At 43.2% G+C, this 27,845-nt stretch overlaps 2 protein-coding genes and 1 long non-coding RNA gene across 4 annotated transcripts in view; 2 read left to right on the top strand and 1 right to left on the bottom strand.

Annotated features, from left to right (window-relative positions):
* mast3a (microtubule associated serine/threonine kinase 3a) overlaps nucleotides 1-21,750 on the top strand; it is an 84,152-nt gene extending 62,402 nt beyond the window's left edge. For both annotated transcript variants that reach the window (XM_072441863.1, XM_072441862.1), the window contains 16 exons: nucleotides 3,997-4,082; nucleotides 4,983-5,191; nucleotides 6,081-6,219; nucleotides 6,454-6,586; nucleotides 8,275-8,440; nucleotides 9,058-9,159; nucleotides 10,444-10,566; nucleotides 10,682-10,794; nucleotides 12,171-12,364; nucleotides 13,879-14,000; nucleotides 14,069-14,257; nucleotides 15,651-15,874; nucleotides 16,441-16,563; nucleotides 16,686-16,822; nucleotides 16,932-17,116; nucleotides 18,696-21,750. In XM_072441863.1, coding sequence (XP_072297964.1) covers nucleotides 3,997-4,082; nucleotides 4,983-5,191; nucleotides 6,081-6,219; nucleotides 6,454-6,586; nucleotides 8,275-8,440; nucleotides 9,058-9,159; nucleotides 10,444-10,566; nucleotides 10,682-10,794; nucleotides 12,171-12,364; nucleotides 13,879-14,000; nucleotides 14,069-14,257; nucleotides 15,651-15,874; nucleotides 16,441-16,563; nucleotides 16,686-16,822; nucleotides 16,932-17,116; nucleotides 18,696-19,498 — 3,048 coding nt within the window. In that variant the 3' untranslated portion in view covers nucleotides 19,499-21,750. The remainder of the gene's footprint in view (nucleotides 1-3,996; nucleotides 4,083-4,982; nucleotides 5,192-6,080; nucleotides 6,220-6,453; nucleotides 6,587-8,274; nucleotides 8,441-9,057; nucleotides 9,160-10,443; nucleotides 10,567-10,681; nucleotides 10,795-12,170; nucleotides 12,365-13,878; nucleotides 14,001-14,068; nucleotides 14,258-15,650; nucleotides 15,875-16,440; nucleotides 16,564-16,685; nucleotides 16,823-16,931; nucleotides 17,117-18,695) is intronic.
* Nucleotides 16,605-26,806, bottom strand: LOC140356718 (uncharacterized). The gene is made up of 2 exons (XR_011926085.1): nucleotides 26,676-26,806; nucleotides 16,605-17,148 (listed from the first exon to the last, which is right to left on the bottom strand). It is a non-coding gene; the product is annotated as an uncharacterized lncRNA (long non-coding RNA).
* Nucleotides 26,782-27,845, top strand: part of pik3r2 (phosphoinositide-3-kinase, regulatory subunit 2 (beta)) — a 64,432-nt gene continuing 63,368 nt past the window's right edge. Inside the window, exon 1 of the mRNA XM_072441884.1 lies at nucleotides 26,782-26,968. The gene's annotated coding sequence lies outside the window, so the exon portion shown is untranslated. The remainder of the gene's footprint in view (nucleotides 26,969-27,845) is intronic.

Genomic DNA, 27,845 nt, shown 5'->3' on the forward strand with positions numbered 1-27,845 from the left:
TGTCACTGTCATTGCCCACGTGGGCGTTGAAGTCCCCTAGTAGAACAACGGAGTCCCCGGTCGGTGCACTGTCCAGTACTCCTCCCAAGGACTCCAAGAAGGCCGGGTACTCTGCACTGCTGTTCGGCCCGTAGGCCGCCACAACAGTGAGAGACCTGTCCCCCACCCGAAGGCGGAGGGACGCGACCCTCTCGTTCACCGGGGTAAACTCCAACACGTGGCGGCTGAGCTGAGGGGCTATCAGCAAGCCCACACCAGCCCGCCGCCTCTCCCCGCGGGCAACACCAGAGAAGTGGAGCGTCCAGCCCCTCTCGAGGAGATGGGTTCCAGAGCCCAAACTGTGCGTGGAGGTGAGGCCGACTATATCTAGTCGGTATCGCTCAACCTCCCGCACAAGCTCAGGCTCTTTCCCCCCCAGCGAGGTGACATTCCATGTCCCAGAGTTAGTCTCTGTGTCTGGAGATCTGGTCGCCGAGGCCCCTGCCGTTGACTGCCGCCCAGATCTCTCTGCACCGGCCCCTTATGGATCCTCCTGCGGGTGGTGGGCCCACGGGAGGGCGGCCCCACGTCGCTCTTTCGGGCTGTGCCCGGCCGGGCCCCGTGGGGTAAGACCCGGCCACCAGGCGCTCGCCATGGAGCACCCATCCCAGGCCTGGCTCCAGGATGGGGCCCCGGTGACGCCGATCCGGGCGACGTAAACTGCCTTATTCTTGTAGTCATCATAGGGGGCTTCTGAACCGATCTTTGTCTGACCCGTCACCTAGGACCTGTTTGCCTTGGGAGACCCTACCAGGGGCATGAAGCCCCCGACAACATAGCTCCCGGGATCATTCGGGCACTCAAACCCCTCCACCACGTTAAGGTGTCGGTTCAAGGAGAGGTGTAACAAGATTATTTATTTATATATTGTTAAAAAAAAAAATTAACAAGATTATTTATTTCAAATGTATTTGTAAATAAATGAATTGTAAACATATTGTTGGCCCTGCGACAAGTAGGCCACTGTCCAGGGTGTACCCCGCCTAATGCCCAAAGTCACTGGATTAGGCTCCAATCACCCGCGACCCCTAATGGGAAAAAGCGGTAGAAAATGAATGAATATTTGTAAATATTCTATTTTTAAAAAACTCTTAACAAATTAACTTTTAAACACTTACATTTTTCAAAAAAAAAAAAGGAAAACTTGCAAATAAAATTAGTTGAACAAATTAATTAAAACCAATGGCCTTGGTCAGATGGGCCTTATTTACAACTTTCTTCCATATCATCATCACTCAGATGACTACTTTCCATTTGTTCCATTTATGTTCCATTTACATATTAATTGTCTTTACACTCACAAGTTGCATATTACCACCAGACTCGTCATCAGATGGTGATGAGCCGTTTGTATCAGAATGACTTCTCTTACGGGTCTGGATTTTTCCAGACACAACACGTCTTGGTTTTGTCCTGGACATGAGTGAGTTTGACCCCTTTTGAATTTGACATCCTCGGGTTTCTCAGAAGCCTGTTCTAGTCTGAAAACGGGAGCGCGGGAGGAGCCACCGGGAGAGCGGGAGGAGCCACCGGGAGAGCCGAGGAGGGCAACGAGGGGGCTTTGACGAGCGATGCGTCTCGCTAATCTCACATAGTTATGTGTTACACATATTTATTGTGTAACACATAGTTATTGTGTTACACATAGTTATTGTGTTACACATAGTTATTATGTAACATAGTTATTGTCATGAGATTAGCGAGACACAGCGCTCGTCAAAGCCCCTCATGGCTCCTTCTGCTCTCCCGGTGACTCCTCCCGCTCAGCAGCGAGACCTCGTCAAGTCAACACAGCATCCTACATTGTGGTATGCCGTTGTTGACGATCAATTAACGAGTGATCTGTACTTTTTTAGCCGCTTTGTTTACACAATTGAACACAAATTTTTGTATTGCAAAAGCTGCTAATCAAAAAACCCTTTTTTCTAACGAATGTATCGCATTTGAGAGAAATTGCATTTTGCGACTTGGGGTGCACGGTGGCAAAGGCGGTTAGCGCTCGTGGGTTCGATTCCCGGACCAGACCAACATCACATGATCTCTCTGGGTGGAGTCTGCATGTTCTCCTCGTGTTACCGTGGGTTCTCTCCGGGTTCTCCGGCTTCCTCCCACCGTCCAAAGACATGCATGTGTTAGGCAAAAATTGGTGACTCTAAATTGGCCCTAGTGAATGAATGTGTGCGTGAACTGTCTGTAATGTCTATGTCTCTGTGTTGGCCCTGCGACAAGTTGGCCACTGTCCAGGGTGTACCCCGCCTAAGGCCCAAAGTCACTGGGATAGGCTCCAGTCACCCGCGCCCCCGAAAGGGAACAAGCGGTAGAAAATGGATGGATGGATGGATGGCATTTTGCGACGCGATACCGCTTATTCTGAGCCTGATGTCTATAATGCGAGTCCGTTTTAATCCCTCGTATTCTAAAGGCGAGTCCGTTTTTAATTCCTCGTTTAATAGGTTACATTGTCATCTGTTATCATTTGCTTGTTTTGTTTTATCGTAACAATAGTCTTTCTGTGAATCTTTTATTGGCTTCACTCTAGTTTCAGTCCAGTTCATGCTGAATTCACTGCCCTGTCTCCTGTACAATATTACTGCCAGGAGTAAACTCAATAAACTCCATGCTGCACGTCTCATGTAGTGTTGTCATGGATACTAAGACCCAGGGAAAAGGGGTGGAGCTGGAGCGAGGCTACTGCTTTTACTTTCCTCAGAGAAGACAGGAAAGACAAATAAACAGTGACTTTAGCAGAGAAACCGTCACTGTGCACTCACAAAGCTCATGCTGCGGCTCTTGGAAAGTAGTAAAGGCTCGTCAAAATGACACTTGATTGTTCGCTGGAACTCTTCCCAAAAATATTTGTGAGGCAGTGTGGAACTGAAAGCAGCTGCAGTGTCCCGCACTCTGGGTCCGCCGCAAAGGAACTACAAACTCATAAATTTCACAGATTAAACTACTTAAGGCTCCTCAAAGATGAAACCCATGTTTCTATTAAGCAATAAAAGCTCATCAAAAATGCTTTGGACTTTAGATTGTTCTTTCTTTGAAAATGGTTGTGAGGGAAGTGTGAAAAGCGTTTATGTTTGTCCACTCCGTGCACACATGGCTGGACACAGCCCAGGTGCCCTCAATTGAATGATTTAGCCATTTTTCACATTGTCGATTATTAAAGACCCAAATGAATCGAATTCATTCGATTTATCGCCCTGCCCTACATGAAAGGCATCAGCTGTCCAAAGAACTTATTTCCATGACAGTGGGCTCAACGCAACAGAGCCGCGTGGATAGTCTCACTTCCTTTCATCTTTTGGCTGGTGGCAACACAGAAAACACTTTCTGAATGAATTGATCCAATTTCCCTCGTCAGTCGCAGGAAGCAAACGACCGCTCTCCAGCACCATTCATACAAATATACTTCAGTGCTTTTTTGATCGAATTCCAAGTACTTTTACTAAGTAGCCCAAGTGCAGATGGGTCTCCAGGCGTAGCACTTCACTCGCACACTGAAGAGTTTTCCCTGCTGTACTAAAGGATGGGTCAAAGGCAGAAAAATCTCCCTACTGAGGCAATGACCTGATCTTACCTCAGCTTAAATGCAGAACACTTTTGTAGCAGTCTAAGCTGCTGCTAAACTTGTGTTGTTCTGTATCGAGACCCCATTTACACTGAATATTTAGAGCTCTGCAATAAAAAAAACCTGTGCTTTAGTGTAATCTACTGCAGTACATTTTAGGAAATGGTTTTAGATAAACGCCAATGTGTTTGATTCCTCAATTAGAAAGTGTGAAAAACAATTAGTTCTTTAGATATTATGAAATATGTGTAATTTCAGGAAGTGGGTGGGTGGATTTTGATGTCAAGCTGTCAAGTTCTGCTGTGGGAGGAAAGTGTTTCCTAGGCTCCGTGTGTTACCATAGTAACAAAATTAAGCAGGGACTTCCTGTTTTGCCTGTGTTTCAGAGCCGGGCCGCCTGCACCCCCCCTCGCAGGAAACCTCTGGAGAGCGACTTTGAGAATATCAAACTCATCAGCAACGGCGCCTATGGGTGAGACCGGGACACTGAGGTCACAAAACTAAATGTGGTGGTGTTGGGATGGACGATATTGACAAAAGGGAGTGTCTGCGGAGCTGCGGCGCGCGGCCGAAACTGCTATGTTATTTTTGTGCCGGCCGCGCGCCGCGGCTCCTGAAACTGCTGCGCTATTTGACCGCGTTTTAGCGCCGTTTTAGACCGCGCCGGGTTAGGGTTAGGGTTAAGGTTAAGGTTAGGGTTAAGGTCAGGGTTAAGGTTAGGGTTAAGGGTTAGGGCTAAGGCGCGGTCCCTGAAACTGCACGGCCATTTCCGCGGCTCTCCAGCCTCGGCCTTGACAAAAATAATCTTAATACATGTTTTGGGTTTTATCAACAATTTTTTGATTTTTTTTTTGCAATCTAGAAATGTGCTAAAACGTGCCTCCTAAATGACTTGGTTGAGGTTCAAGTAGGGTTGTCAAAAGTATCAAAAATCTGATACTAATCGATACTAGACTAAATACTAATTTGTACAAATACTGATGAACACAAAATAATTTTATTAGACCTTTCCTGAATAATTTTAGTTTGATCTTGAGCTTTACCACACCCAGAATAAGACCACATGGTAACATAAATAAAAAGTAAAACATGTGAAATACTTAAAGCAAATGGAAGTGAATGGACTGTAAAATGAATCACAAATGTGTAGAAATGTTACCTTAAATTATTGTCTAGAATTTGTATTTTTATCATTTCTCTAGAGCTTTTTTTCTCTTCTCATTTTCCTAATAAAAAGTCAGATTATTCAGTCAAATATCTATTTCTGTACACCTTTAAACTAACTTTTTTGATATAATGTAGCAGTTGACGATATGTTGCCTACTTGTTGCCTGTGCAGTATTTCTGATCTCACTCTGCACTTTTGATTTAGTGCTGTGTACATGGTGCGCCACAAAGAAACCCGTCAGCGCTTCGCCATGAAGAAGATCAACCGTCAAAACCTGATGCTGAGGAACCAGATCCAGCAGGTCTTTGTGGAGCGGGACATCCTGACCTTCGCTGAGAACCCCTTTGTGGTCTCCATGTTCTGCTCCTTTGAGACCAGGAGGCACCTGTGTATGGTCATGGAATATGTGGAAGGTAGGATTTTTGACTCTACTACTAAGAAGGGATGGAACAATATCATGACGCTGCAAAGGTTTTACTTGTGTTACTAATTATTTTTAACCAATCATTTTATCTTTTCAGGTACAAAACTGATATCAAAAGGCTTTAAGTAACCCAATGTCTTAAAACTATTATATAATTACTCAATTTATTTATTTTTTGTAATGCCCAAAATCACAACAGCAGTTGCCTTGGTGAGTGTCCCAGAATTGTTGATTTTACCAACAGAAAGTTAGAGAATCGAACAATGAAATAGTCTTTTGTCAATAATAGAGAATCAAATCAAACAATGTTCACAAGAATTAAGAAAATGGACAACTGTCCAAGAGCATCCCTTTTCCATAGACCTTCTTCTAGGGCAAGGAAAAACTCCAAACTTATGGGGAAAACTAGAAACCTCTTGGAAAACCACAGTGAATGAGAGATCCTTCTCACAGTTCATCTAGTGTAGAGAAAGTTCATCCGGGCAGATGAGGAGCATTTCATCTAGTGTAGAGAGAAGAGAGTTCATCAGGGTCGTGAGATGGGGTGGGACGTCAATAGAGCAGTAGCAGTAGTCTCAGAGTAGGAGGCCAAATAAAGGTCAATTAATAAATAAAAATACAGGTGGAGTAAAATATTGACTTTATTTTTTATTTTCAGTCATTTTTAGTAATTTTAACTATAGACGATACAGTCAATATCCTAATTTAGCATATCTCCCAAACAACAGTAGCAACAGTATACATGTTTTAATACATCTCTCATTTCTAAGTATAGTATTCCAGTAAATTCCAGTCCAGGAATGGTTAGACCAACCTTTGTCCACCTGAAGGATCAAAGTGCTTGTATGTTATAAATTATGTCTCACTGTGACTCTTAGGTGGAGATTGTGCCAACCTGCTGAAGAACATTGGCCCTCTGCCTGTGGATATGGCTCGAATGTACTTCGCCGAGACCGTTTTGGCCTTAGAATATCTGCATAACTACGGCATCGTACACCGCGACCTCAAACCCGACAAGTGAGTCTTCCAAAGAGAGTTCTCCCATGCATTTTACATCATGTTCCATCTTGAAGTTCACTTAAAACTTTGCACTTTCATCATTCATTCACTCGCTCTCATCATGAAAAGGCTGTGAATATTTTTGATCTGGGAGTCAAAGCCGACAGCCTTTGTATTTGCTGCCGGCTGTGGGGATTTGTGGGGTGGGGATTTGATGAAACATTGAACACGTCTTTGTGATCATTTTCACAGTCTGTTGATTACCTCAATGGGACACATTAAGCTGACGGACTTTGGCTTGTCAAAGATCGGCCTGATGAACATGACCACCAACCTGTACGAAGGCCACATTGAGAAGGACACGCGGGAGTTCATCGATAAACAGGTCAGGCGGTCTGATGGCGTTGGTAGTGTTCTTAACCGGATAAAGTTAATCCTGTGTACACTTGTTGGGCAGTGTAAAAACAAATGTTTGTGCTGCTCTGTGGTCAAGTGGATGACACACGTGCGCTCTATTTGAGCAACCCACAGCATCATGAGTTAAAATCCGGCTTTCGACAGTTTGCTGCAATGTCCTTCCCCAGTTTCATCAGAGAGATGAGTTTTATGCCACAGTGTGGAATAATATAGTGAGAAATCAGGCTCTTGGAGATGCAAGCTCGCTCACTAAAGGTTTATACATTATTAGTGCAATTCAAACATAAAGAACACCAAAAACATGCTTGTAATTCAGTCTATTTTTTGGCAATAAAGTTACATGCTGGGGCTTTAACGCAGTGTTGTCCTTTTTGCTCTTAACAGTGTCTATGTTCAGATGCACACAAAAATCTGACCTTTTAAGATGATTTAAACAGCAAAATCTGATGAGAGTAATCAGTGGGAGCAGGATCATGATGCTGTTTACATGTCATTTTAATAATCTTTTAACTCCAAATTTTGAGTGTAACTGCAGCCAAAAATATAATACTATCCTCTATAAAATATATTTTTTTTACGCACAAGGTCATTAAAAATGACTGCTTACTAAAGTGCTAGGATGTGTATAGTTGTGGTATTTTCCTTCTTTTTGTTCCGTTTATGATATAATAAACAAGAGAGTGATAAATAGGATTAAAAAGAAAAAAAAAGCAGCTCAAAGAAAAGTCCAGAAATTAAATGTCGGTCCTACAAGAGTCCTTTCCTGTATCTGTCCATCTTTTCCAGTCTTGTTAAATTTGTCCATGTTTTCAAGTTCAGTTTTTCCATTTTGTAAATGTCTAATTGTTTTGATTCATTTCGGTCCTTGATATTCAGTTTTGTCCCTGTCATCTATTATTTGTTGTGTTTTCACTTTGTACAGTGATGCAGATGAAGGAAGCATCCAATGTAATATTTCAAATCCAAATGTTGACCCTGATCATTGATTTGTTACATGATAGTCAAATCATCATCAAATCAATTTATTTTTGTAAGGCCCAAAATCACAACAACAGTTGCCTCTGAGGGCCACAGGGAGAAATTAATCAACAATGTCTGTGGTGGTGATGGAGTCAGACAATGTCTGTGGTGGCGATGAAGTCAGACAATGTCTGTGGTGGCGAGGGACGATGTCCCAGGGTCCTCTGTCCTTAGACTCTCCTTCTCGGCCAGGAAAAACTACAAAAAAACCTCTTTGGGAAAAAAGCGTAGAAACCTGGAGGAGTTCCAGTGAAGGAGAGATCCGACTCTCACAGACGGACAGACGGACACAAGGAGACTGGAGCTGGACCCACTCTTCAGGCAGAAGAGGGACCGTCTGAGTCGAGCTGGACCCACTCTTCAGGCAGAAGAGGGACCGTCTGAGTCGAGCTGGACCCACTCTTCAGGCAGAAGAGGGACCGTCGGAGGCGAGCTGGACCCACTCTTCAGGCAGATGAGGGACCGACTGAGGCGAACTGGAGCATTATTCTGCATCATTTTTCAAAACCTTGTCCACAATCATGATTAAACATAGTCATTTCTACTTTGTTTTTCCTTGCTCAAGACAACAGGCATATAAGATGTTGAGATGCCATGTAAAACCCAGTTAAACAAGAGTTTGTATGTGGTGTTCAGGTGTGTGGGACCCCGGAGTACATCGCCCCAGAGGTGATCCTGAGGCAGGGCTATGGGAAGCCTGTGGACTGGTGGGCCATGGGAATCATTCTGTACGAGTTCCTGGTCGGCTGTGTGCCTTTCTTTGGGGACACTCCAGAAGAACTCTTTGGACAAGTGGTGAATGGTAAGAACTTACAAGTATATACGGTACTATAGTATCATAGTACCGTATTAAAAGTGCACGATGTAACTGGGTCCGCTGCCTGCTTGTTTCTATGGAGATGTCATTGTGTTGCTAATCATTATTTGGACTGCACATACTCTAAAGCACATGCTAAAAGACTAAAAGATGGAATCAAAATGTCAAAAAAATTATACAATTAAAGATTTTATCAATACACTTCATTTGTAATATTCTTTTTGTAGCCGCCTTCAGGCACCATATTTACACTTTTATTTAAGTGAAAATGTATCTAAAAGATATCAATGCACAACAGAAATAATTACGGTATTTGAATTGTTAGTTGAGGCCCTAATTGTAACTGAACAGTCTCTCCACATATCTCCCCGTAACTTGGCACGGTTCGAGCACCTGCTTTTCTCTTGTCTACTATTACTGTGTAGCATTCCAGGCACAGCGAGAAAAAATAGTTTTCTTGTGCTGGAACAAATTTGTCTTTGTATTTAACAAAACATAGACAACTAATAGTAGTATTGTGAGAAAAATAATGATGTGGAAAGCATCCCTTGTTTGTGTTCAATATTACTACCCAATTGACATTGATGTTGTTGTTGTTGTAGATGAGATCATTTGGCCCGAAGGGGAGGATGCCCTGCCCGTTGATACCCAGGACCTGATCACCAGACTGCTCCGACAGAACCCGATGGAGCGACTGGGCACAGGTCTGTCATTCCTGTCTGCTACCAACACTAAGCACATGGGCCTTTGTATTATGTGGTGTGCTCTGAGCAAACAAGAGCACTTCTCAAAAAATGATGACAACAAAGTACACTCACTCCACAAAGTAAACATGTTGGGGGAACATCAAGTTCTATTTCAATTTTATTTTACCGTATTTAATGTGAAATAGCGTATTGATTAAGTATTTAAAACAAAAAAACATTACAGTTCAAGTGAAGCTACTCCTCATTCTGAAAACGGCTGAATATAGTCACAATTATCGTAATATTTTAGTGACTAAATAAACAATAAATGAGCGAGGGGAAACATGGAGCAAAAGCTCACATCAATGGAGATTGAAACATTTTTGACACTTTTTAATTTTGTGTAAAACAACCCAGGAACCACAGAAACCAAGACCCCCTATATTCTTACTCCGAGAGCAAGTCCTAATTAATATGTGCGCTGCACGGATAATTGCGATCAAACGGCAGCAACGCACGTATTTTTTAAACGTGTATCAATGATATTTGCTTTGAAATATGAGCAGAAGAGGCACAAAACCAAAGTGTGTGAAGAGAAGAACAGAGAGGAGCAGAGCAGACCAGTCTTTCTGCTTTACAGTTTTAACAACATTTAGCAATATAGATACTGTTTTTAGGTTATGAAGGCTTTGAATTTGGTTTGGCATTGCCAAGACATATTTTAAAATCATTGCCAAATTAAAATGGTTCGGTTTGCAAAATTTTAAACTGGTATATTAAAAGTAATGAGACAAAACAACAATTGCTTCAATGAAATTCTGTAAATGTGATTTACAATTTACACAATATTTAAATGTATTTAAAATTAACTTGGCTAGTTTATTAATCATGCTGGAGGCCAAAATGTATATGTATATATATATATATATATATATATATATATATATATATATATATATATATATATATATATTATAATACGAACAAAGGTGGACAAAGTTAAGTTAAAATACTGCAGTGATCCAAGAAGTTACTCAAGTTAGTGTAAGTATTTGGGGAAAGTGCTATTTAAAGTGTTTTTTAAAGTGTTTTTTTATATGCAAATTTTATTTTTTCCTTTTTGTTCATGTCTGTCGTTCATTGAGTCCTTTAAGCGTTGATTCAGTCTGACGCCTTTTATCCCGATGCCAGTAGTGTATTCCAAAGGGATCCATCAGTTGTTTCCATTGTACGGGTTTACTGTCACGGATACAAACATACGATGTTGTGGTCTGAGGGTCTGATTGTGCCGCTCTTGTCCAGGTGGAACAGCGGAGGTGAAGATGCACACGTTCTTCCTGGGCCTGGACTGGAACGGCCTCCTGAGGCAGAAGGCGGAATTCATCCCTCAACTAGAAACCGAGGACGACACCAGCTACTTTGACAGTGCGTATCAGACTACCGTAACCTTTAACCTCTTGAAACATGTTCAGTGACATAATTGTAGCTTAGAGGTGTATACAGTATGTAATGACTGCTGACTTGTGCATTTGAACCACAGCGCGGTCGGATCGCTACTGTCATCTGGGCTCGGATGAAGACGATGAGACCAACGATGACGAGTCCTCTCTGGAGCTGAGGCAGTTCTCTTCTGTGGCTCACCGCTTCAGCAAGGTAATTGTTGGTCTAAACTAACAGCACAGTGTAGGTTTGTCTTTGAACACAGCAGAAAGGCAAGTAATAGATTGTAGCCTCCTCAAAATTTTAATGCAGTTCTATGCAGTTTCTAGTTCAGGAAAAGGCCCTTTACTCCATACAGTTTATATCCAAATATCATGAAGGATATCATCTTAACATTGTACAAGGCATTTTGTTTGGATAAATCTGTCTAACGCTGGCAGTTGTTTCCTTATTGTTCACACATTCAGTCAGAGATGTTAAATGTAAACCACATGGAATCAACAGTGGTCATAGTTCAACCTCAGTTCATTTTGAAACATTTTCTTCACTCATGGTGGAAAATCGGCTTTTAAATAAACATTAATGCTCTAATATCCAATTTAATTCTTGTAAATGAGCAAATGTTTTTATTTCCCCTATAAAAGCAGCACATTGTGACAAAATGAGACTGTTGGGTGCTGTCTGCATCCAATATGAAAGTATTTTATCTGTTGACTTTGGCAATCTGCCCCAGTTTCACTTTGTGTGTAAATAAAGTTTAATAGTTTAATTTAATTTAATTCTAACATTACACTGCAATTTTTATATTGTTATTAAAAGCAAATACAAAAAGCTTTCAATTTCCTGAACATAAACGATGTTCAAGACACATTCTAACCCATTTTGTTCTTTTACTAACAAATGATTGGCTGTGACTAGAAATGACTGAATCTTGATCTTGATTAAAAATTAAATTGCACATCTACCCAAGTGTGAAGTAGTCAATGCAGCCAATTGTTATAGGACTATTATTTTAGTTAAGAATTAAAGCTGATATACAAGACAATACAATATAAGCAAACTTGCCATTTGTGCTTGAGGATTTTGTTGTAAAAATGCCACAAACTTAACCCGGACAGACAGATGAATCCTCATGATATTTGTGAGTTCACAAACTTTGAGAATATATCTGGCCCATATCCTATTGTTCGGTTTAAGCCCAGCCACTGTGTGTCGGAGCATTCTCAGCTGGTTTGGGTGGAAGTCTAAGGGACGAACGTTAAAAACAGCTTTTTTCTGACTGGATTTAACAACATATTGATTTCTCAGCTTGTTCCACAGTTGTGACACTTTGACCAATCAGGTTCAAATATTCTTCATAATGTTCAGTCTTTTCCCAAAGGATTTTGGCCAGAACATTTCCAGATTTATAAATTCAGAGTGACACACATCAGTCTGGCATGAGCCAGCTTACCACAAAATTACTTTAATCTTAAATCCCCTTCAAAAACGGTACAGCTTACGGAACCCTTTATTGAGGTCAATTGTAAGGACACTGCGTGGGGGACATTTTGCTGACCAGCCTATTAATAATGCTCCTGGCCCTTTAGGTGTACAGCAGCACTGAGCACCTGTCCACATCCACGCCGTCCAACCACAGCCTTTCGTCCTCCGATCGCAGCCACAGTGAGGAGAAGGAGGATCGCTGGGAGAAGGAGGAGCGCTGGGAGGGTCGCTCTGTTCTGTCCCCCGAGTGTTACAAGCACTTGGCTGTAGACAGGAGGGCAGATGGGCCCAGAGGGAGGTGAGAGTGGGCTCAAACAAACACGGCGCCGCTGCTGCTGCTGCTGTTATTATTAATATTATTAGTTTTAGAGGGAGGCATTGCACAGTCACAGAGCAGGCTCATATCATCATATATGTCGGGTAGCATTCATATAATTTGTGTGAACCCATTAACTTACTACAAGTTGGAGCTAAATCTGGACTTGTGCAGGACTAAACCAAGTCAGGATGAGTAGAACTGGATCTAGAAAAAAATAGTCGGATAACTTACCAGGTACTCTTTGAGGTTGTCAGCAATACTGATTCTTAAAGGAATAATAGAGGATTTTTTGCCTTTCTGAGAACTCAAGCGACTGGCACGGAACAGCCTCGTGCGTTTGTTTATTAGCGCGACGGATTGCATCGCATCTCTCGTCTCCGCAGATTTCCGTCTCTTTTGAGCCAGCTCGAACACACTCTTCCTCTGCCGTCCTTCAGCCTGTACTCTTAAAGGTGCCATAACATGCTTTTTTTTCATGTTTCGTAGTCTATCCTAAGTGTATAATTGATAATAATAAGGGTTGTGCAACACCCTTAACATAATAGTTAAGAAATATCACCCAGACCTTGGACCCCCTCACCAACCCGGGAGAGGGGGGATGGTGACGCGTGCTTGCCCTTATGACGCGGTCTTGCCCCACCGCCCGTCAGTTTGGAGATTTATGGAAAGGAGATAGTCTGTAATATAGCTAAACACTGCGGGAATCAATCAAAAAAAACACTCTGGGTACATATATGAAGCACAAATAGCAATGTAAGAAGGTTAAAAGCTCTGAAAAGTCGATTTTGCATGTTATGGGACCTTTAAGGATCTCGCTAAACACACACCGGCATATCAACCACGCATCCGCAGCCAGGGAAAAGTGCTGCTATGCTGGGGACGAGCCAGAACGAGGCAGGTGAGCAGTAGGACAAAAGGGATGTGTCTTCACAAATGTGTACAATTTCTGGTAGAAAATAGTTTAGATGGCTATTAACAAATTATTTACAGCAATTAATAAAACGATACTAGAAATGTCTTGATGGAACCTAAAAAATAATAATTGAGAGTACAACTAAGCCATCACATAAAACTAGTTCAAGAGTAAATATCCTACTTACATTTACGACTTACAACAGCATGTACTTTTTCTCCTATTTCACTATATTATACAGTGTAAGTCTCTGTGAGTACATAAATACACAATTGATAGCAGTTTAAATGTTAACAAGATAACATTATTTGAATATTTGTGTTTTTTGCACCACTTCAGATATTATTTTGAACATTTAAATTTCCCAATTTTGGGCATTATTTTATGTTTTGTTGCTCCAATTACCAGTACATTTATCTCTTGCTTTGAGTAGTAGTTTGCCCAAATACTTTTTACTCTTACTTGAGCCATTTCCTGGACCACAACTTTGTACTTCTTCTTTAGTAATATTATTTTGAAGTAATGTTTTTCCTAATTGAGTATTTTTGGACTTCTGATAATGCCTTTTTTTGTTTCTCAGCCTTCGTCCTCGCGCCTCCTCCAGCTCGTCACAGTCGGAGCGTAGTGCCAGTCCTTTGGTGATGAACAGCACCCAAAGCCTGGACATCATGCCTCGGTTCGCCATCTCTGCAGAGGAGGAGGGTACGATGCAAGAAAATATATCTTTAACAAAATGTATTATTATGTACTTAAACTGCTCCTGTTTTCAGACGGCGTGGTGTCAAACTTGCGTCGCATCCGTCTGAGGAGTAACAGCACGGGCACACGTCCCTCGTTCAGGAGAGGGGCTTCACGCAGGATCGCCCACCAGCTCGAGACGCCCGTTAAGCAGAAGCCTGCGGCGGGGAAGGTGCCCAAGTCCGCCTCTGTGTCCGGGCTCTCGCTCATCATCACTCCAGGTACCAACAAATTTCTCAAGCTAAATGTGGACTTTCAATCCTTCCATCAGTGTCTACACAGTGCCCTCTACAGATTATGTCTCGTCATTTCAACCGTCATCATTTTGAAAGTTGATTCTGTCGCCATTTTAAGCACAACCTTGAAAACGTGCTTCCCTCCCGACCAACTTAAAATGTTTCATGTTTTATGAACATTCAGTGAGAAGCCAGCGTTTGTTCATTGTAGAAAAAATGATTAAGATTCTAGTCAAATATGAGGTGATTTAGGTGTGTGTTCATATTTGTCCATTCACCACATCAAAATTTGGGACCAAACCCAAAAGTAAACGTAGACAAGATCAGGACTAAACAAGAACTAGAACAGGACCCAACCAAGTCCATATCAGGACTAAAATCGGTTCACTCTGTACCGCTTGGTGTCGAGTTGATTGCACTTGAAAAATGCATGAACGTCCTCTCTGGGTGAAGTCTGCATGTCCTCCCCAGGTTCTCTCCTGGTTCTCCGGCTTCCTCCCACTGTCCAAACACATGCATGTGTTAGGCAAAATTGGCAACTGTAAATTGCTCCAAGAGAGTGAATTTTCTCTGTGTGTTTACGTATCAGTGTTGGCCCTGCGACGAGCTGGCCCCTGTCCAGGGTGCACGCCGCATAAGGCCCAAAGTCACTGGGATAGGCTCCTGTCACCCGCGACCCTGAACGGGAACAAGCGGTAGAAAATTAATTAACTAGATTTGACTTTTTACAGGGTGTTTCAGTTTATTTAATTTGTTTTGCCCTTAGGCTTTATTTGACAAGACAGTGCAGTGTGAAGGCCGTGGCTGCAGAGCCGCGGCACTGCCATATAGCCTCATGGTTAACCTTAACCTTAACCTTAACCCTAACCTTAACCCTAACCCTAACCTTAACCCGACGCGGTCTAAAACGGCGCGGTCAAATAGCGCAGTAGTTTCAGGACCCGCGGCACAAAATAACATGGCAGTTTCGGCCGCGCGCCACGGCTCTGTAGACACTCCCCAGTGTGAAATGGGGATGAGACATGCAGCAAATTCTCGTGAACCGGATTTAAACTCTTGACACTGCGGCCTGCCCCACACAGCAGGCATATGTGCTATCCACTCCATCACAAGCGGCACCAGATGTTTCTGTTTTAATACATGATTTTTTTATTGTGAGGCAAATTATTTGCCAGTAGGATTATTTTATTTATTCTAGTTTAAATCTAAATATCTAAGTGATTACATCTAACCTAGTCAAAACTACTGCAAGTGAATACACACATGAAATATTTGCACTGTAGCTAATCAAATATTAGACAATGTGCACAGCATAAAGTTTTGTTAACGTTAACATGTGACTTTTTCCACTGCTCAAATGCTTTGTGTGTTGTTTCAGATGAGTCGGGCGCCCCTCCCAGCAGCCCCAAGTCATCCCTGTCCCTGTCGTCCAACCCTTCGTCCAGAGACTCGTCCCCTAGTCGCGACCTGTCTGTCAGTGTCAGCTGCCTCAGGCCCCCGGTGGTCATCCACAGCTCAGGCAAACGTTTCGGCTTTGCCCTGAGAGCCATCCGGGTGTACATGGGAGATAGTGACGTGTACACCGTGCACCACATGGTCTGGGTACGTCCTGGACTAACAGTCACCATACTGTATACAGGGTTTTACACTTTCCAGTTGTCCAGTTGGACAGTATGTCTAGTATGACTAGTATGTTTACTAGGGCTGCAACCAACAATTATTGTAATAGTTGACTAGTCAGTGATCTTTTTTTTTTTATTAGTCGACTCGTCAAAGAAATATTTCTACTATACATAAGGACTTTTTAAATACATCAGGTTTCTAATCAATAATACACTTGAACTTGAACTCTAAAAATATCTCAAGCTAGAATCCTTCAGTCAACATATTTCAACCTTTATTTGGTTGATTATCTATTTAAAATGTCCCAATGTACAATAAGATAATAATTTGACTAGTTAACGAGTAAAATATATATTTGTTGCAGCCCTGTTAATTTGTGAACTTTACTAGAACTTGCCCTTGGTTATCGGCTTCAACAGCTGGACAGATTAAAATACCATATTGCAGCTTTAGTTTTTGGGTTATTTTGATGCTAACATTATTTATGTGGACTGACTTCAATGTAATAGTTGTATGTGAAGCTTAATGTCCTCTTGTGTCTTTAGTGTGTGGAGGAGGGCAGCCCTGCACACGAGGCGGGGCTGAGGACAGGGGACCTTATCACACACGTCAACGGAGAGTCTGTGCTGGGCCTGGTGCACACCGAGGTGGTGGAGCTGCTGCTCAAGGTAACACTTTAATTCACATTGGATGGATGACCCAATAACAATACTATTAAAATACATCATATTTGTTCTTTAAATGCAAATATTTCTGACACCAAATTCAATTTCTTTCAATATCCCTACAGAGTGGCAACAGGGTGACCCTTCAGACCACTGCCCTGGAGAACACATCCATTAAAGTAGGTCCAGCCCGGAAGGGCAGTTACAGGGCCAAGATGGCACGCCGGAGTAAGAAGAGCAAGAGGAAAGACGGGCAGGACAGGTAATCTATGAGGCTCTATCTGACTTCAGCTCTGACCTTCAGGCGGATTAGAGCACTTTTTAGTTGGACCTGGAGTGACTGAAGTTTCTGTTGTTTTCTGCGTGAGCAGCAGACGGCGGAGCATCCTGAAGAAGCTGTCCAAGCACACGCCTCCCACACCCCTGCACAGCAGCCGCAGCTTCTCCTCGGGCTTCCACCAGTCCTCCAGCGACAGTCTGTCCGGCTCCCCTACGCAAAGCCTCTCTCCTGGACCGTCCACTCCCTGCCGCTCCCCTGCCCCCGACCATTCTGGAGGTGGGTTTAACAAATGGCCCAAAATGAAGAAACTATGAATTGGGTAGATAAGTAGAGCAATGTGTGATGTGTGTTACTGAAATCGTATAACGCTATTGGAGAGAGAAGAATTAAAGGCTTGTACCTGGTGTTTACGGTTTTGAAATGTGAAAAACTGTAAATAATGTGATTTTTTTTTTTGCATGTAATAAAGTACAGAAATATTATGAAGCACCTATTCAGGTGAAAATGAGACCACAGCGCTTTCTCTGCATCTAAATGTGAAGCATTTTCTTCACAGAGAAGCAGGAAGTTAACATGCTAATGTTTGTTAGCTTTATCCGGGACAGCAAAACTCACTCTGGGCTCAGAGATTATAACCTCATTGTGGGGAATATTTAGGAGGCTGGGAATGTATTAGACAAGAGGAGCGATACAGGTGGAGCTGTTAAGAGTTTAAAATGAACTAGATCTGTTTGTCACATTTCAAAACAGGAAAAATCAGGTTATGTACCCTTAGAATTTAAAGGCGTAATGGACAATTTTTCGCCGATTTGAGAACTCAGGCGGAAGTGCGCATGCACAAAAAAGCAAAGTGCGTTTGTTTATTAGCGCGACGGATCGCATCTCTCGTCTCCCGTAGATTTCCGTCTCTTCTGAGCCAGCTCAAACTGCCCTTCTCTGTCTTAATTTTGTCCTGTACACTGAGGGAACTATATTATGATAGATCAATGCGCTTAGACACAAGGAAACATGCTGCTCTCCTGGGGGCGAGCCGACGCGGCTGCAGGTGAGCAGTAGCCAGGTGCGTCCTATGATTGATAAGTGGCAGGACTAATCGGCCGTCCACGCCACGAGGAAGGACTCAGATTTGGTGGCAAGAAATCGTCCATTACGCCTTTAACCAAACAGAAAATCCTCAAATATTAAAATGCATATGACAGATTTTGACTATTTAGATTTAATTTGGTTTTATTTTATATTTACAACAGGCATTATCGCACCAAATTAAATCTCCATCCATCCATTTTCTACCGCCGAAAGGGAACAAGCGGTAGAAAATGGATGGATGGAGATTTAATTTGGTGCGATAATGCCTGTTGTAAATATAAAATAAAGTATTACACCAGTCAAGTTACATCACACTGGGAGACTCAAATACATTTTTACTTTTGTTAATTCAACAACATGTGGCCATATCACTTTGTCAATGCCCAAGCTCGTCTGATCTCTGAAGCTAAGCTGGGATGGGCCTGTTGGTACTTGGATCGGAGACCACTGCAATACCAGGTGCCACAGGGGGGCTGTAGTCCTCCACCTTAATTTCGAAAGGCATTTTATGAAAAATTGACCTGCTTGGGTTTGTTTATCTCCCCTAAGTAATTCCCTCTGCTGACACTAGATGGATCTCTAACTCAATTTCTGGTTTTAGAAAACACATGATTGTAAATTCTAAAACATGAGCTGCCAAAGCAGAGGTACAGGAGCATCCTTAAAGGACAATATTGATACAAAGAATGCATAATATTTGCACTATAATATCACTTGAACACAACCTTTTTTTCATATTAGACTTAAAATTGTCATCTCCTCTTTGCAGACTCCAGCTCCTCTCCGTGCTCCAGCTCTCCTAACTCCCCTGTCCCGCAGGCGCGCCCCAGCTCTCTGCACGTCCTGGGTCGCTACACCAAAGCAGGCCGCTGCAAGTCCACCAGCAGCATCCCCCCTTCCCCCCTAGCTTGCATCCCGCCCCCGAACCAACCCCTCTCCCCGCAGTGCTCCCCGTCCTGCCTGCCCGCACACCCCAAATCGCTCCAGACCTTCCATGGCAAGACCCTCTCCCCACCCACCATCGCCCGCCACTCCGTCCGACCAAGGAGCGCCGAGCCACCGCGCTCTCCGCTGCTCAAGAGGGTCCAGTCCGCCGAGAAACTGACGGGGGACAAAAGTCACGAGAGAAAAGCCTACAGCACCAGACGCCACACTATGGAAGTCCCACTGTCCGAAAGCGAAGGGTTGGAAGACAACAAGTCCGATACGGCAACCGGATTTGTGTGCGTCGGAGAACACGGGCGTCAGGGTCTTTGCATCGGATCGCCCAGAATGGGAGCGCACCAGGAGTCGCCGCAGCACCGCAGCCACTCCAAAGAGGTGGTGGTGATGCGCAAACTGGCCCTGTCCGAAAGAAGGGACTCATTCAAGAAGCAGGAGGCTGTGCAGGAGGTGAGTTTTGACGATTTGGAAGAGAGGTCTCCCAGTCCGACCCTGCCCGGTACGCCTCCGAAGGGGTTCAAAGCGTCGTGGATCAACACGGGAGCGGCTGCTTCGACACCACAATCGAATACGAAGCAGGAGGGAAAGCAAAGGGCGAAGGCGAAAGAAAAGGACTTGCTTCAGAAATAACTTAAAACGACCTGTTACTGTTTTAACTTTATAAAGGCCTAGCATGTGTCCAAACTAGACCAAGTTTCAGCTCATTACAAGCTTCAAGGATTGCGGTAAAAGCGTGGGTTCAAACACTGACTGCCAAAAAATCAGATACAAAAGTTCTTGTTTTTGCTTGTTCACTTGGTTCAGAAATCACTGTGGCACCTGATTTGTAAATAATTATGTTTTTAATGAAAAAACGTATTTATGCCTTTTTATCGTTTAGTAGTCGAGGCCTTGGAGGCGTTTGTGTTCTTCAGAAGTTGCACAAATTTGACTCCCGTGGACAGGTTTTGTTGGAGTTTTTGTGGCTGTCTGGACTTCCATTGTCACACTGTTGTGGATTTAGATACACGTTTAGAATGAAGAGATGAAGACTCGCTGTGGTGCCAAAGATTGGTTACTTCTCTAAACTGTTGTAAGAGGTATTGCCCTTGTACATATAAACCTTTGTGCATGTTAGACAATGCCAAGACATCAATGAACAGAATGAATCAGAATTGGTATGGGAAATTTAGGAATTGATTTAGATTTTCATTGCACAGAACATATAAGATGGATTGAAGTGGCTTGAATTTGAGCTGGCATGCTTATCAGTTCATAGTTGTAGCTGTATGTTTCCCGAATACAGTGACTACAAACTTGTTTTTTTTATTTTATTATTGGGACAAAAGGGATTTTCCCTTGAGTGTTTCTCGTTTAAATTTCTCAATCTCAAAGAATCTGAAAGGGGGAACGTTGTATTTTCTATGAAATATCATATTTTGAATGTTAAACTCTATTGAACTGTTGATTTATTCTACTCTAAGTAAGAACCATCTACGATTGATTATTATGCTAATTGATACCTTTAGCTGGAGGCACTGCTCTCTCCCTACATTTCCCATACATGTTTAATTTCTACCTGGTGGCTCTTCAGATCTCTTGTGTGCTGTTGAATCATCACTCCGTCCGACTTCTGATCCGTAGTCTAGCTCACGTTCGTTTAGTGCCGTGTTCCTGTCTAACTGTTAACCCTTCAGGATACTCTGTACAGTGTGTGACTAACCGGCTCCCTTGGCTGTTCAATTGTTTACATATAGAGTGAGTGTGATTTGTCATTTTGTTAATTTATTATATATAAAGAAAAAAAAAGTGGGGAATGGAGAACAGAAGACTTTAACCAGAAGCCTTGAGTGTATGCGGAAATGAACTGGTGGTGATCTCATTTTTGTATATTTTGATATTGAATACTGTATGTCATGTTGCAATACTAATATCTTCGGCTGTTGATGTACTGTATGTTGTTCTAACAGCGTTGGACCTTATGGTGGACGGCTCTATGTATGATTTATTAAATGGACCTTAATGAACCCAAAATTGACTTGAAACTGAAAATCTACAAGTTGAATTCAGCGGTGAACAATGTTAATGGGCTCTGTGACGACGCCTGGCTTGCACACAGTTAGCGCCTCATCTCGATGGGGTTCTGGCCGAGTTGTAAAAATCAGTAACTCCTGACAGATCACAAAGTGGACAGTGAGCGGTGAGTGGATGTCTCTGACGGCAGTGACCCCTTCCTTTCTTCACACAGAAGTGTCTCAGTTTTTAACATGTTAAGTTTGAGGCATAAAAAATATTAAACTAAAATAACATGAAGTGGTTGTTATACATATTATATTTTATATTCAAAGTTGCCGAAAGTTGTGAGAGACGGTGAACTAGCTGCTGCATTGCTGTGCACAGAGCCCATTAAAACCTTTTAAAATTCACGTTTCAATTTTAAAGTTGCACTGCATTTTTTTGTATTGCAGGTTGGCTCCACCACCTGCTTGTCTTGATGTAAATGTCTGCTATGCTTGGAATGTTCCAAAATGTGACATTAACTGTATCCATCAAGCATGTATATCTTCAATGGCTATGGATACATTTCATCCCATACTCTGGAACATTCTAAAGCAATAACATGGAGACGAGCAGTTAGCAGAAAAGTGACGCAGTGCCCCTTAAAATCTGTTTAAAAGTTATCTAATCTGTTATTATTGGATTGTAAATTTGTTTATTATCCTTATATTATGACCAACGAACTTAAAAAAAAAATCAGACTGTGTTTTCCACGATCTGCACTAACAGAAGGCCTTGTAATCTGCCATGTGGATATCTGGTGAAGACTGATTTTTGTTTTTATATTGTCTTAACTGTGCTTGAATAAATACATGCTACAGTGGACAACAAAGTCCATGACTCAAGAGATGACTGATCTGATGATTGTGTAGTACACCTCACACACAGCAACACGTGTTCTAACTACATGCAGATGCATCCTTTTTGTATGTTGAGGCTGACAAAGAATCTCATCCATAAATGAAGCCTGCGTAAATTCAGCCTGGAAGACCTAACTCCATCCATCTACATCAAGGCCACCATGGAAGGACCCCTCTCCCCAGCGCCATCATCGCACTCAAGCGGGCGCCCGCCTGTCCGTCTGAGAGAGTCAGATCCCTCACTTTACGATGGACTTTCCCAGGTTTCTGCGCTTATCCCAAAGAGGTGATGCAGTTTTTCCCGGCCAAGAAGTAGGGTGTAAGGACAGGGGGCGTCTGCACCATGGCCCTCGCACCTGCTCCTCATCCCCAATCAACGCTCTCAAGTCACTCCTCCCCGCTCCCAATCAGTGCCCAGGCGGTCACATTTAAGCCCTCAGGCAGATGGCTCGGCCGCTCAAACCGTACTGCGACTGATATTATGTCAAAGTTCAAATCAGATGGCCCTCCGTGTTCCTCTCACAGGGGCTCCGGCTCCTCCCGCGGTCCTCCGGCTTCGGAAGAGCGCATCCACCTGACCCGGTGGAAGAGCTGAGCGGCTCGCCGCGTTCTCTCATTACAGGACTCCTCACTTTCGCTCAAAACGCTTCCCATCCACCAGCCGCGCGCCCCGCGGCAGGAACCAGGAAATCATCAGCCGCTCCACGCACACCGCGGTGCTGCGGCGCCTCTCCTCCGCATCGAACGTCGGGACGTCTCCTTCACGTGGCTCCTCCCGCGCCACAGCGTCTCTCCACCGGATCACGCTGACACCGGGTCTAGCTGCATCGCTCACCAGCTCCAGAACACGCTCCTATCCACGTCAGGCTCCAACACGCGTCAGCGCTCTGTCCTCGACTCCCAGGCCCGCCGCTGGCCATACAGGGCCCCTAGGCCGAACGCCCAGCGATGTCCCCAGTCAAAATTAAGTATTTTTACATTGTCTTCATCTCGCGAATATTGCTTGAATCACAATCTTTAGCAAGATTTCAAGGTCCTCAACTACGGTGTCTCCAACAATCTAACTTACCTTTCGTTTTCATTCCTAATATCCTTGCTCCCCTCTCACCTCACGCAGGCTGCTCCCTGTGGAGCAGATCGAGGCAGCTCTATGCATTGTACATATCGTGCCATTCATTCCTTTTAGGGCTCTTATTCAGCTCGGTCCAATCTCATTCATTGGAAAAGGTTTCTGCTCCTCAGCTTTCCCAAACACTCTGTGGGTTTATTAATAAATAGATAATATAAACAATAAAATAAAGTGCGCAGCACGTCTCCCTCATATTCACGAGAAATGGGTCATGTGGCCAGTCCGCAGCCACACCACAATCCCCCGGTCCAAAAGACAACCGTTACGTCACATCATGTACTATTATTCACGTTTAAAATAGCCCACGTTACACCGTGGGCGCATGACGGCGCGGCCAGCTATGTACAATCTTCCCAAATTTCAGGGCAGCTTCCATTCTGGAGCACCTTTCTATAGCCCAAAAGTACGGTAATTCTAGTCATGCTACACTCACTGTTATATTGCAAAGCGATCAGCGCAAGCGCCGCACAAAAAAGCCACGCTATTCAATTCAAACCACTCTCAGCCCACGTTATGCCGTCTACCGGCACTCTCAGCCCACGTTATGCCGGCGCTTCCAGGTCTACGCTCTGCCGCCTGCCGGCGCTCTCCTGTCCACGCTCCGCCGTCTGCCCCGGCGCACTGCGTGCACGCTCCGCCGTCTGCTCCGGCGCGCTCGCAACTGTGTGCACGCTCCGCCGTCTTCCCCGGCGCACTGCGCGTGTGCGCAACTGCGTGGCACGCTCTGCCGTTCGCCGGCGCTTCCAGGTCTACGTTCTGCCGGCGCTTCCAGGTCTACGTTCTGCCGGCGCTTCCAGGTCTACGTTCTGCCGGCGCTTCCAGGTCTACGTTCTGCTGTCCTGCCGGCGTTTCCAGGTCCACGTTTTGCCGGCGCTTTCAGGTCTACGTTCTGCCGGCGTTTCCAGGTTTACGTTCTGCCGGCGTTTCCAGGTTTACGTTCTGCCGGCGTTTCCAGGTTTACGTTCTGCCGGCGTTTCCAGGTTTACGTTCCGCCGGTGCTTCCAAGTTTACGTTCTGCCGGCGCTATCCTGTCCACGCTCCGCGTCTGCCAACACCTCCACTTCCTGTCGTCTGCCGCCTCCTTTGTTTTTGGGCGGTATTAGAAGTCTATCATGTAGCTTTCAAATCCCTAAAGGCAAAACCCCTGCATCTCATAGCCGCACACGTGGCTCATTCTGCCTCTTAGAGCTTCGGCTAAACTCGCAATCGGGTCAAACTACGGCAGACCTCATCCCCGGTGCTCCTGACTCCAGGAGGCCAGCCCATGACTGCAGCACCCTGGTTTCGGAAATATCCGAGGGTAACATCGATCCTATGCAATCTGCCCTCTCGTCTTCACACCGGGCACTGGTTTAGAATAGGAGCCGCTACATCCGCGGCCACTCAGGGCATATCGTCCACAGCCCTCTAACAACTCGGGGCCCTTCTGCTCGTATGTTCGTTCCTACCTGCCTCCGATCTTGGTGGCTCAACGCCCCTCGCATCTCTAGTAAGTCTCGTCTCGCAACAAATACTGGTGGTGGTTCATATCCCTCATTATCCTTAGCAGCATCCTCTTGCTCTCCCCGTGTCTATGTCATTTCTTATCTACTCCCAGGTGCTTCATATTCCTGTCCTCGGTCCTTCACCACATCTCCGTGAATAGAGGCCTCCATTTCAGACGCTTCGAGTTTTCAGGGCTTCGCCCCCTAATCTCCCCGTCACTACGCATCCGCCCCTCTCGGGCCACCACGTGATCAATGGCGGCCTCATGGCCTGACCAGTCTACTCTATATTAAGTATCTGCTGTTATGTTCTTTCGGAGTATCAGTAATAACCTTGGCACACAGCTGCTCAGACCCCGGGTTTTTGGGGGGAGACATCTAATACAAATAGATCATGAAGTGCCCATGATTGCAACGTCTTCCGCCGGGGTCTGAGCGCCAAATAACTCTCGAATAAAGCTTGCTCAACAGTCCATTCTCGTGGTCTCTTTGTCTCTCCAGGGTGAAATTTCTTATATTATTGAATTATATTATAGTGGTCTTACAGGGCTCTAGAAAACCTGAAGTTAAATACATTTCTTCCTTGTCTTGTACACCTAGAAGGTTTTATAAATGGCTTATTTCCATCTGCAATATGGTTCTTCACTGCCACCTAAAGACTACGTCCTTAACAGCAGTTGTTAATACTTATGCCATGGGGGGAGCTTAAATGGATATGATTCAAAGAAAGCTTTTACAACACAAAATAATTATAAAAATGATACATGTAGTAAGTAGGCAGTGACCTAAGCATAAGCAAATTAGAGTCAAAGGCATGACTTATTTATTTTGTGTTGCATGACATTTTTACATATTTTACATAATTTTCATTAGTATTTTTTTTTTTTTTTTTTAATTAATATCTGTTTTGAATACACTTAAAAAAAATTAAAAAGTCCAATATAAGGTCCTCTCTGGGGCCAAGACTAAAACTGAATGTACTTAACACATGCATGTCTTTCTTTGAATGGTGGGAGGAAGCCGGAGTACCCGCAGAGGCAGGCAGACTGCAGGACGAAAGGTGTTGGTCTGGCCCGGGAATTGAATTCATGATCTCCTTATTTTTTATTACAATTTTAAATAACTTAATCTTGCAATTACTGTGAAAATACAAGTAATACAATTAAATTTACAAACAGAATAAAACAAACAAAAAGTTATTTGCATCACCAACAGTAATGTTTAGGGGTAGAATACAACCTTCAACACCTCAAACACAGAGCCTTGTAGCAACGTTGTGTTGATGTTTTGCCTTTTGAGACAGTTAAAACAACCAATTTATTGTTAACTTCTGTTTGATTGTAAAAAAAAAAAAAAACAATAATAAAAGCCAAAAGTCAATTTAGGCAAAATTACAAATAAAGTAATCCCTAAGTAATGTAACCTAATTACTTTCTTGAGGTAATAATTAAGTAGTGTTGATTATTGGGCTATATTTCTTTAAGTAACTAATGTGATAGGAGTCACTTTTCCAAAGTAAATTCCCCAAAACTGCAACAGATAACCTTTGTGTTAATTATAAAAAGTTACGCATAAGGAATTAATGGAGCAGGAAGTGGAGACTCACAGTGTTAAGACAACCGGAACTAGCATGTCGGACAGTAACATTATTTTAAATTATCTCTGCATTTTTTACTAAATTTTAGTAAAAAATGCAGAGATAATTTACAACAAACAACTGACACATTATTCTGGTAGTTTAAATAGTCATCATCATTAATATAATTCTGTGTATATACTAAGTCTATTTTGTATCGTATTGCTGTTTTTTCATACGCCTTAATTTGATATATCTTGCTTTTATTATTGTTCATTTTTGTATGATCATTGTTGAATCACCAAAGCAAGTGCCTAGCCTGTGGATTTCGTTCACTGACAGTGACAATAAATGTTCTGTTTCTGGTTATTATTATATAACGATTGTATAATTCATAGATTTTGGCCCTCGTTTACAATATGGTTGCTAGGTAACTGAAATTACCTCTGCCTATGTCGCATCCATCCTGGAAGTAACTTTATAAACTTCACCAAAATTGTCAAACTGGAGAAAAATAGCCAACATTTTAAGTAGAATCATAAATATAATCATGTCCCCCACGTTTTAGTGCAATGTGTGGTCTAAACTGTCATATGCATTTGAAGTTTCTTCAAGACTCCCAACAAAATATTAAAAAAGACTCCAACTTAAGCAAAACGTAACGTAACGTAGCGTAACATAGCGCATTTGAACAGTTTGTTGTTACGTCCCTCCCGCTCACCGCTCGGCAGTTTCCGTGCGGCTTCGGCCCCGTTCGGCGTCTTCATATTCGTTCCCACGCAGCGTTCTTCTGTGCGTACTGCTGAGCTGGAAAATGGCTGTGTAGGGGGAGCAGGAGCCGTGGACGGGAGAGCACAGCACGGACACGGGACCGACACAAGTTTGATGCACGGCCCAAACTCCACATTCTCACTCCGAAGGACAGGATCAGGAGGACTCACGTCTACTTGGGCCACATTGGGAAAGTTCAAAGCGCCGCGGCTCCAAGTGGAAAGCGTCAAGAAACATCCGCGGGTGAGTTTTTTTTCCTCCAACTTCTTGCACATTTGGCGTCCAGCAGCAGCAGCAGCGGCGCGACAGGCGCTGGAGTGGAAAATGGTGGAAGCGCCGCAAGTGTGTGCTGTTTGCTAACGCCATTCCCCTGCACTTTTCAAGACTTTGGTCGTTTCCACAACACTTTGGACGCTTCGAACTGTCGCGACGCGTTCATTGCTGCACATTACACGGCTTTTAAACAGCCTTAACTTTGACATTTCTGTACTTGTACTTGTTGCTAAATTGGCTTAGTTTTTTTTTAGCTTTTTCTTCTCTTCTTCTGCAAAACCTGCTGAAATAGATGGCTTGTTATTACAGTGTCATAGTCTTTTAGTCTGCAAATCACGTTGAAAATATGTATTCTTTAAAAACGCATATTTTTAAATACACTTCCAGGCTTTATCTGATTATAGTTATTACATTTTTTAAATAATTTATTTGTAATTTTAACTTGCTTATTACTACGTGTTGTTTTAAATTATTGACATTAAAAAAGTCATTAGTTTTAGGCTGCAAATCACGTTGAAAGTATTTATAGATATATATTCCTGCGAAATGCATCATGTTTCAGACACTTCCAGGCTTTATTTGATCATCTTTTTTTTTCCTTTGCCTTACTGTATTTTACTGCATTTTATAACTTGAAACCAGCTGAAATGTTTTTTAACTTGTTATGTCATAGTCTTTATGCTGCAAACAACTGTGAAAATAGTTATTCCTGCAAAATAGTTTATTTAATTATAGTTCTTACAAATGTCCTTTTTCTTTTACTATTTTATAACTTGCAACCTTCTGAAATGGATCTTTGACTTGTTATTACAACGTCGCACCTTTTTTATGTTGCACACTTATGTTT

This window comes from Eucyclogobius newberryi, unplaced genomic scaffold (genome assembly GCF_026437365.1).
Source record: "Eucyclogobius newberryi isolate DKJ021-1_F unplaced genomic scaffold, fEucNew1.0.hap1 SCAF_12, whole genome shotgun sequence".
Taxonomy (NCBI): Eukaryota; Metazoa; Chordata; class Actinopteri; order Gobiiformes; family Gobiidae; genus Eucyclogobius; species Eucyclogobius newberryi.